Here is an 11,361-nt window from a genome sequence, read left to right on the forward strand (position 1 = left end):
TTTTCTGAATATTAATGAGTAGTATAGTAGCAAGATTTTTATGTGCACTCAAGAAATTGCTCTTATTTCATGTCAGTGAATTCCTAGGTAACTCCTGGTGGCAAAAACACACAGTCCTATAGTAAGTAAACTGTAAAAAGGATAATACAGAAATTGAGTCACGTAAAATTAATCATAGAAATGGAGACATTTTGAATTTTTGAAAATTATATAAATTAACATAAGGATACTGAGAAGTCTAAATACAAAATAAAATTGATAGTCACAGTTCTTTGATTGCTTAGTTTGTTGGATGTTTGGTTGGTTTCATTGTGTGTGTCTGTTTGTATACGGATTTAGATGATAGTATCAGCTTTCATAAATATTAGAAATCCTTCTGATATGTTTTCCTATCTCTATTATGACCTTTATGATGGATTTTGGTATATATGTAGGGAAGAAGAGAGTTCAATTAGCTGTGTGTTAGTTGGCTTATCTTTCCAAAATCTTTTTATCTGTTTCAGATGGTAGTTTTTCAGAGAAGGCCAAAGTCTGATTACAATGTGAATGTGTCCCATACATGTGAGCTGTACTGTGTAACTTCAGCATGGCCATGATGTGGCAGACACTTTGTGTCATAGCCCTCTGTAAGGTACTCACAAATCTTTAGAGGCTTAAAAATAAAATTAAATTGTTCTGCATAGTAAGAGAACTGACTGATAAGCTTTGGAATTGCAGTGACAGCAAACAGTTTACTTTGGCCAAATACTAAGTCAGTCTCAATAGATTGGGACTACAACATCCTATCTTATGTAGCAGCTGGAGCCTAACTGCGAGCTTTGGAATACTCTGGCAGGCCTCCACTTATAGGTTTGCCCTAGAAAGTTCACTTGTGAGAGTTACGCGCAGAGCACGCTTAGTTGGAAATATAGACACTTAAGTGAAAAGAGATAACCAAGCAACTACTGAACAGTAACAATAGACTGTCAAGAAAGAAAGACAGTAAGATTCTCAAGAACGGACCACCTTCCCGGACTGTGCACATTCGCACAAAGGTAGCTACGAGTAGACCTGTGTGTTCCATATGAACATGCCCCTTCTTCTTCCTTCCTTCCTGCTTTATTTTCATTCTGTCTTTCTGCTGTCTTCCATCCAATCTATCAGCACTGGCACTCTTGAAATGAAACTCTACCATGTCTTCCTCTGTCCCTGAGTGGCTAATTTCCTCCTCACGTCTGGGAGAGACAAGAAGTGAATGATTATTGGAAAAGGACACAGTTCTGTAGCTAAATTTTTCATGTATATATATATGAAACATATATATATATATATACACTTATTTTAATAGTTCTATCTGTTTATCAAAGAACAAGTGATTAAACTCATAGCTTTTAACTTTTTAAATAACCAAGCATTCAGAAATATATAGTACGATTAGTTTGCTTATGCTCTATTTCCCTCCCTTACTTCTTTTCTCTCATATCCCACTTTTTCTCTTTCATCCCCAGAAGGTTTTAGAAAAAAAGAAGTGAGAAGGAAGTTTAAACAAAACGGTTTCGTTTTGTTATAAATCTATCGGGAACTCTTTGAGGAATCTTTAGATTTCTGGACTTTCTAGTATAACTGTAATTGCTTGTCGTAAGAAAATGTTTAAGGAAGATACTAGACTGTTAGCCTTAGTATTTAGCCTTTTAGTAAACTACTCTCCTCAGATATTTTCATCTATATTAATTCATATCTAGAAAATATTTTACATCAGTTATTACCGTCACTTATTTATCCATATTTATTGTTAAATTTTATCTCCTTAATTTACATTTATTTGTGCTATGTTATGTGTGTGTGCCTCTGAGTGTGTGTCATGGAGGTCAGAGGACAATTTGTAGGTGTTAATTCTTTTTCTCCAGGTTCTGAAACAAACTCCAATAGTTGAGTTGGGAAACCAGCAACCTCACCTACTCAGCCATTTCATTCAGTATATGTATTTATAAGTATTATAAATTTGCATATAACTTTGAATTATGATTAAGTTATATAAGTATGTTCTATATATATGCTTTGTACAGCTATAAATATCAGTTATTCTTATGGATAATTTTAATTATTTAGCTTTTTTTATTCTAATGATATGCTTAAAATATTTAAAAAGGTTTTCAGTTACAGCAATGAGACATTGAAAAGAGATTCAGTGATGAACTTCTGAGACCACTGCAACGAAATTATTTATTTCCTCTTCTATTGTCCAGAGTTCCAGCTCCTTTGTGCAAATCCTTTGAACCATGGAACTTCAAGTGGGAGCCTGCTGAAATCTGCTGCTTCTGGAAAACTATTTTCAAAATAATACAAAGTTACCCAGCACAAAATGGATACCATTTTGGGCCGTGGGTGCTAAATAACTTAAAAACAACGGTCATACCGTTGTACAAAGACCAGCAGGCACTGGATTGTGACAGCCTTTTCCCTCTCTCTCTCCTTGCAAGGTCCCCGTGTCAGTGGCCATGATGACGCCCCAGGTGATCACTCCTCAGCAGATGCAACAGATTCTTCAGCAGCAGGTCCTGTCTCCTCAGCAGCTCCAAGCCCTCCTCCAGCAGCAGCAGGCAGTGATGCTACAGCAGGTAATGTATGTTACCTGCTCTGGTGTTCTAGTCCCGCTGACGGGGAAACACGCTGCTGGCAGTGTGCTGGGCTTAGTGCGTAGTGCGGGTGCGGTCTCCACATACAGAAGCAGCTTAGCAGCACATCAAAACAGAAATGTCCCACTGTGCCTGCAAAACTGCCTAAGAGAACTTAAGTTACTCATTCTCTCCAACTGTACCTAAGTCTAGAACAGGAGCAGAAAGAAGAGCAAATTGAAAACAGACGAATTTGTATTTGATCATTCAGGTTCTTAGGTACATTTACTTGTAGGTTTGCCAAGGAGTGTACCAACATACCACAGAGTTGTTGTTTTTTAAATCGCCAGCACATTAGCATCCCCCCCCCCCACCTTGAGTTCCAATAAATAGGAAAAGGCTACTTTGCACACAGCGCATGCTAAAAGCTGCATCCAAGCTTTTTTTTTTTTTTTTTTTTTTTTTCTGGGGTATAGTCATCACTTGAAAAAGAGGAATCTGTTTATTAGAATAAAACGGGACAGATAAGATCAAGTTCGTTTTTGTGATAATACAAACAGTGAGCCTACAGTGAAGCTTATTGAAGACTTGAGTATCTAAAAATAGATTCAGAAGGTGATACTTGCTTTCTGGGGTGAAAATAAAGTGTTTTACCAGAGTTGTTAGTTAGTAAGTAGCTTTGCTATTGCCTCTGATTGGGCCTACAGGTTACATAGATTTCTAACATGACATTGTGTTAAAACCTCTGATAGATGATGCTGTTTTCATCCTACTTTGGTGGCGGTGATGCTTGATCCTTCTAAGGGGTAGAGCACAGCCCGTGCTTAGGTCATCATAGGGCTTCAGATGTAGTCATTTAGATTATTCACTTTGGTTCTGGCCTTTAGAATACAGATTTTCTATACCCTTTTGTTTAGGATTGTTTGGATTCTGGATTGGAAATTTTCAGAGCTGCCTTGGGAAAAAAAGTATGTAGCGCTGTCTCTTTAAATCCAATGCAATTTTTTTTTTTGGGAGGGGTGGGTGGTGAGGTGTATCTTAATGACCACTCTACCATGTGCCAGGCTAGTAGAGTTTAGGACATTGATGATACATGAAACTTTTGCCTTTATTTATTAAAGTCAAAATGGTTTATTCAGCAACAACTACAAGAGTTTTACAAGAAACAGCAAGAACAGTTACATCTTCAGCTTTTGCAGCAGCAGCAACAGCAGCAGCAGCAACAGCAGCAGCAGCAACAACAGCAACAGCAGCAGCAACAACAGCAGCAGCAGCAGCAGCAGCAACAGCAGCAGCAGCAGCATCCTGGCAAGCAAGCAAAGGAGGTAGGATCTAGTTATCTCATTGATATCTAATAGCATGGGCTTGAGAAGGTACTTTGAGAGGTGAGGATCGTCTCAGATCTCCCTATAACAAGGCTCTTGCTGTCAAAGATGCAGTGTTCTGTATTTTTTACTGAGCTTAATAACAGTGACAGTGAGACTCTCGTGCTCTCCTTTTTTGTAGCACGGGACTTGAGAGTCACAATCCATTGCTGACTGTCGTCTAATGTCACTAATGAATCAGAGTGTACAAAGAGCAAGCTGTGTGGTGGACAGAGTACTGATTATCTTGTATTCACTGAGAATCCAAGTTGGTGAGGGAACCTTATTTTTCTCAGTTGTACAGCTCAGAGACCATGCATGCAAATTTAGCCCATTGTTGGGGGGGAGGGGGCAGGGAGACGACGAGAAAAACTGGTTGAGCACAGATTTCAAAGTCACGGGCCCCTGATTAATGAACTGCTAGGGTAGGTTTGGAGTGGCGAGTAGAAAGTTACCGTTTGATATGCTCATAAATCAAACTGACAAGCTGGCTTCTCAGGCCTAGCCTGTGCTTGTCAGCAAACTGCATCAAATATAAACATAATCCAAACAAAACATGTTGAAGTAGTTCAGTTGATCAGCAGGTATCAGGGCTGTTGTCTCTCCAAGCTGCCCCTTATGCAAACGTACAGGAAACAGTTTTGACCTCCTGAGGGTTTGTTTCTGTTTGGATTTGTGAATAGAATTTCAGACAGCCATCAACTACAGAATAGAAATTGCTCTCTTATTTCTCAGAGGCTTTGGGCAATCCACATGACTTGCTCCATTATGCAGTCTGTTTTCCAGTGAGCGCATCAGAAGTTTCTGTTTTCCCCAAACTAAAAAGGAAAGGTCTTCCACACAGCTTGTCTTCCTCTGAAGTGTGACTGCCATCGCCTACCCTCCCGAGTCCAAAGAACTCTGGTTTGTCTTGTAATGCCTCACAAAACTGGAAGTTAGACTTTTCTTTATAATAAGGGCACTTTTTCTTTTTGCCTTGCACATAATTCTGCCTTATTAATGTAGTCAGAAGAAAGAGAGAAAGAGAGAGAGCTAGCATGCCTGTCCTGTAGCTCCATCCAAGTTTACTAATAAATCACTAGAGACCACAGCTGTGGCCCTCCACACACCAAACTTACAGAGTTGGGGAAAAGTGAGAGTATTATGGGAGTTAGCTTCCCTCAGGTGTTAGTCAATTTGTCTAAATAAACTTCCAATCATCTCCAGTGAAGTCCTTGGCTAGAGTCGGTCTCTAAACTTTGCTCAGTACCATTAGTTCAAGTTCTTTGGTTCCCCGAGCCAAGTTCAGGGAAGTTGTTTAACATCCAAGAAGCAGGCAGCTGAGTACCTAGAAGCTGTTCACATCTGGCTTCTGGACTTTGACCATGGAATGCTCAAGAAGACATCTGGGTGAGGAAAGGAGCATGCCTTTCTGTGTGTGAGAGTGGTTTACACGCACCTTATTCTCTGCTGTTGACTGGCTCGGGTTTTCTGACACCCACAGCAACAGCAACAGCAGCAGCAGCAGCAGCAGCAGCAGCAACAGCAGCAGTTGGCCGCCCAGCAGCTTGTCTTCCAGCAGCAGCTTCTCCAAATGCAGCAACTGCAGCAGCAGCAGCATCTGCTCAGCCTTCAGCGTCAGGGCCTCATCTCCATCCCACCAGGCCAAGCGGCCCTCCCTGTCCAGTCGCTGCCTCAAGGTATAGCGGACCCGCTGCAGATCCTTCATCCCTGCTCTCCTGCTTTCTCCCATTCCATGCTCCTGTAGATATACCCTATACCTTGAGTTACTTTGGCTTATGTCCTTCACGTTGATAACTGAAGCCTGACTGCTTCCCATGACACATGACACACTTTCTATAGCCTCAGAAATTCTACCACACACTGCTTTCAAGTACAGAGTGAAACTATCTCAAGTATTTTGTTAAATATGAAGTGTAAGTTAATTACCTTTATGGGCAAGAATAATGCAAGACAATACAGTTGAACCACCACTGAGTATGCGGGATGATCTGCAGGGAAATGGATGACGCAAAAAGGCTGGCAGAACTCCACTTAACCATGGGCTGATAATGAGCTCTGGTGGACAGCTGATGAAAACACAGCTTCCCAACCTTGGCACTGAAATCACCAAGAATAGAGCAGCGCTGGGCATCCATAGAGCAAGTGCAGACTCTGGTGTGGGAAGCCCAGCCTATGTCATAAGACTGCAGAGATAGCATTTCTCCAAATTCCCTCTACAGACAATGCAAGTTAGAGGGTTTTTTTTTTGTTTGTTTTTGTTTTTTTGTTTTTTGATTTTTGAGATAGGGTTTCTCCATAGCTCTTTTGGTTCCTGTCCTGGAACTGCAAATTAGAGTTTTAAATGCTATTGACCATATTCTAATTTGATATTCTATATAAACTACATCTGAGTGTATTCTAATGTGTGTGTGTGTGTGTGTGTGTGTGTGTGTGTGTATATATATATATATATATATATATATATATATATATATATATATGCTCTATGGCTAAAATTCCCAATTAAGGTAAAGGTCATGTGTTGTTAATCTTTGTGAATGGATATTTTAATGTATATTTGGATTTTGTGTTGGGACAAAGCTTGTTTACACAAGTGAACCTTAATTCAACTTCAGTATATCTGTCACGAGGGAGTTAACTTTATAACAGTATTTGCCACACATCTTACGGTCTCTGTAGAACATACTCAAAAAAAGCAAGAACAATTTGATAATAAGTTATTCAAGTGAAATCCAGTATTTACATTGTGCGTGACCACTGTTTGATGGCCAATGAAATTAATAGTATTACCATATATATTGTCTTTTATTCATCAAATTACTATTACTTTGTTGTAGCTTTCCCCAGATTTTCCTCTTTCATTTAGCTTGAGATCAAATTCACTTGTCTTGAGCATCCCTGGGAAATCCAGAAAAACAAAGTTTAATTATTGAGAAAGTCTAGGCGTAGACCCAGTTTTCAGACTTATTCTAGAAAGAAGTAGAATAAATTCAATATTATCATAGAAATAAAAATTCTAACCATGAATTATGGTTCTTTAGAAAAATAATAAAATCATAGGACAAATGGAAATAATAATTATAAAAGACACTTATATATTAACTGAATATAAGCATGGATTTTCTTGATAAAAGCTATTTGTTGATAGAAATATACCCAAATAGAAGCAATAAGTTCATCTTTTTGTTTCTTTTTAATTTCATAAAAGTTAAACAAATCTTCATTTAGAATCTCTTCAAAAGTAAATCATGATTTACCATAATTTTATTGTAGTATAGTCTTTCTAATTTTTTGAGAAAGTGTAACTCTTATTTAAAATAATTTTTTTTCAGCTGAATTTTTCCAACTCTAGTCAAATTCTCATCAAGCAAGGGACACTATTGTTGTATAATCATTATAGTAATTTTCAAGTGACAATTGCTCTTATTCTGAGCTGGTTTTGTATAGAATTATTTTTTAATTTTTCCTATTTTTATTGTTCACAGGACATATGAAAACTAAAACGCACATAATGAAGAAATTTGGGAAACTGAGGGTTCTAAAAGCAAAGCCTAGATTGTGCAGAAATTTTACTTATTTATTAACTTTTGTTTTGTTGTTGGACAGGGTTTTTCTCTGTAGTCCATAGTGGCCTAAACTTCAGTGAGTGGCACAGCCTAGCCTTGAACTCATGAACAATCCTTCTGCCTCAGCCTTGCTAATGCTGGAGTTACAAGCACAAGCACCAGTATCTTCATAGAAAAATCTGTAGTTAAGAAAGAAACATAAAGCCTACAAAAACATTTCCTGTTGTAGGAGGCCACTTGTTTGTTCCTGGCTGCTCAGCCCCCAAATAACTATACAAAAAAAAAAAAAACTATATTAATTAAATCACTGTTTTTAGTTTTCCCCGCCTAGCTCTGTTATAGGCGCCAAAGCAGTTTCTTTATTCATTAACCAATAAAAGCAACACATAGACAGAAGGACTTCCTACACCAATTCCCCAATGATGAAAGAGAAGTAATGGAATTGAACAATTGCGGGCTCAAACCTCAGTGGTTTCTGTGGTCAATGTTCTTGCTAATACCACATCATGAACAGAAATTGCAACCCTCATCATAGTTTCCACTAATTATTGAATGTGAAAACTATTCTTTTTGAGGCCCACCATTCAAACACAGGCTGAATTTGTTTCAAATCAACCAGTCATGGAAAATGAATGCTCCAGCTTTCTAAACCGTGGGTATCATGACCTAGGAATCCATATCCATGGAGTCAACCAACTACAATAAAATATTTTGGGATGAAATTGGTTTTTCTGAGCATGTACAGACTTATTTCAAAGCATTTGCCACTAAAAATATAGACTAATAACTATTTGTGTAGTATTAACAGGACATTAACTGTTACTCTCAAGGATTATTTAATATACATATACATATATATATACTCATATATATATATATATATATATATATATATATATATATATATATATATATATATATATATATATATATATATATATATATATAGTATTTCAGACTTTGGTATCTACAGGCATCCGTTCTAAGGGGCAACTATGATATCATATGATATCTGAGGTGCTGTTATGCTGGAAACCTAAAATCAGAGTGAGAAAAGAAAAGAAAGAAGCAATTTTTGGATAGTATAAGCCCCAAATCATCAGTCTTAGCTACTCTTTATTTCAGGTAAAATAATTTTAATACTTCCATTATCAGTGTTTCAGTTCATCTTGCATTAAGCTTTTGGTTTGTTGATTGATTGCCCATGAATAGTAATCACATGAAGACCAAATGGGATTACTGTACAATGATGGATGATGTTCTCATTATGTCTTCAAAAATATGACATAATTTATTTATCTCCATGATTTAACACAAATTCCTCTGGCTACTTTAAATTATAACTTCTGAAATTATATAAAATGTGTATAAATATCAGAAATAGCACTTTATAATTTTGACAGAATAGATTTGTAGAACTTTCTTGCTAAAGTTACATAATATATCACATAATTTTAACATGAACTCTTTGAAATTTTAAACATTAAGCCACAAATAGTATTATAATACTAAATTTTAATGTAAAATATGTGCTAAATTAACATCTCTAAATATGTACGTAGTTTGTCTGTAGAAGGAGTGACAGCAGGTAACTGACATCAAATAAAAATAATGAACTTGTGAATCAATCTCAAGCATACTGATTATAAAACTCTAACATGTGAGCAATATGCTTCTAAATGAATAACTGCATTGAGCAGTGTTGTGTAGTGTACTGATACCATGGCCTACTTGTTAGCAAGAAGAAACTGTGCAAGAACTTTCCATTTCTATAGGTCTTTAGCATCAGATAAAATTTACTTTCAGAACACAGTGTTTTCACAGGTTGACTTTGACTTTATTCAAAATTTCCCTTTCCTTCCTGTTAGTAACTTGAGGTTAACTGTATTCCAGAAGAAATATTAAATAGGGAACTCCAGAAAGAAATAATAAATTTTGAATTGTTTAGCATCTGAAGATATAATGATATTTCATAACTTTTTATTGCACCCTACTGGGATGTCAACCAAACTTTTGCCAAGAGTATCGAAAGAGCTTCCACATCTATACTGCCCTCCCCATGCACTTCATCCTTCTCAGTGTCTGATTTGTTTTGAAATCTTAGTACCTGTGTTTTCTATACCCTGTTTTAATTATTAATGGCCCTAGCACACAAGAGAAAGGATGTTGGTCATTCAAATACCCTGACAGAAATGCCGAGTAATCTCCTATAAGAAAAAAAGCTGAAGTTTGTACTAGTGAGCTATAAAAATTATGTTTTCAAGTTGCTGAGATTTACTATGAAAAGGAATGTTCTATCTATGAAACCCTGATAAGTAATCTTTCTATCACAACTCATGCAGCAAAACTTCGAGCAATACTAAGTGATAAGTGCTTAGTTAAACTGTGGATGGCATCAACTTAGAGGTTTTGGTGCTACCCACAGTTTCATACATTCCCTGGGAGCCTTGAAAGGTATTCCTACTGGATAGGTACAGAAGAGTGTGGTAAATGCTCTATTTCGCTCCATGTCACTTATTCTGTACGTGTATACGTTATTTTAGATTTAAGATTTCAATGAACAGTCTGAACAAACAAACATAACATAATGGATTTTAGACAGCACTATCTTGAATAATCCATGGTAGAAGCAGCTATTCTTAGGGTAAGTATGCTTAGAGTAAAAAAATGAAATCTTTTGAAATAAAATATAATAATGGATTTTGATGAGATAGGAATGTGCTCAAGATAGTAATTGGCTCAGTATTCAGCCAAAGTAGCTATTTGACCTGCTTACGTCACACCTAGAATCCTAGATCTTTCACTTAAGCGTGTTTATGGCCTTTTCAGGTCAGAGTCGCATGCGTATTCAAACAAACAACACTAGTATAATGAAATTGGCCATATAAACACACATACACATACAGCATTAAAGAAGGTAGATTTTTTTAGAAAGAAGAGAAGTGAAATATGATATGAAAACATAGGGAAATACAATCAAAGTCCATTATATGTGTGAGTGGGCATATGTGTATTGTGGAAAAAGTAAACTAATAAAAAAGTACAAGTGACCAAAAAAAATAAATAAATATAAGAACGGTAGAAAATATATAAGCAATACACACCATACAGAATTACTATCCAAATACAAAATGATTTTTATTTGGAGATTAATATGTCAAAATTCTTTTCAATTACTTAAAATTTAAATATTCTTCTATTTGTTCCAGAATAAACTTTTCCATGAAGGCCCATACCTTTAATACCTTTGCACTCATGAAGCAAAGGCAGGTGGATATCTGTGAAGCCCACACAAATGCAAAGTCAGCTTAGTACATAGTGAATTCTAGAAAACAAAAAGAAAAAAAAGAGAGGAAATAGAAAATAGTTGCTTGCAATTGTTTTCACAGAAAATATCTTGTAAATAATTAAATGCATAGAGGATGACTGGGTATATTTAATTCAGAAACATAAATAAGAAAGATTGATATTAAGTTATATCATATTTTGAATTGTGGAATTGGCTGAGAAACTAGCATGTGTTACATTAATATAAATTTATATATTTGGTTAGTATATTTTGATGTTGAGATTCAACTTCACACATGATAAACAAGATCAAGTGAGAATCCAATCTAAGGTGCATTTTGTTCCAACTAATTCATAAGCCATAGAAATACTCTGATTGACAAATTTTTAATCTTCGACTGGAAAACTCAAAAACAATTTCGTATTTTAAAGCTACACTGTATATTTAAATTGAATAGGAAAATTATTAAGTTATAGCTCTCTTTCTCTATAAAGAGAGAGAGAGAGAAAAGAAGAGGAGAGGAGAGGAGAGGAGAGGAGAGGAGA

The 11,361-nt window shown here is 36.3% G+C and overlaps 1 protein-coding gene across 1 annotated transcript in view; it reads left to right on the top strand.

Annotated features, from left to right (window-relative positions):
- Foxp2 (forkhead box P2) overlaps positions 1-11,361 on the top strand; it is a 497,529-nt gene that overhangs the window by 430,319 nt on the left and 55,849 nt on the right. Inside the window, exons 6-8 of the mRNA XM_026787547.1 lie at positions 2,460-2,597; positions 3,734-3,919; positions 5,442-5,637. Coding sequence (XP_026643348.1) covers positions 2,460-2,597; positions 3,734-3,919; positions 5,442-5,637 — 520 coding nt within the window. The remainder of the gene's footprint in view (positions 1-2,459; positions 2,598-3,733; positions 3,920-5,441; positions 5,638-11,361) is intronic.

The sequence above is a fragment of the Microtus ochrogaster genome, linkage group LG10 (genome assembly GCF_000317375.1).
Source record: "Microtus ochrogaster isolate Prairie Vole_2 linkage group LG10, MicOch1.0, whole genome shotgun sequence".
Lineage (NCBI taxonomy): Eukaryota > Metazoa > Chordata > Mammalia > Rodentia > Cricetidae > Microtus > Microtus ochrogaster.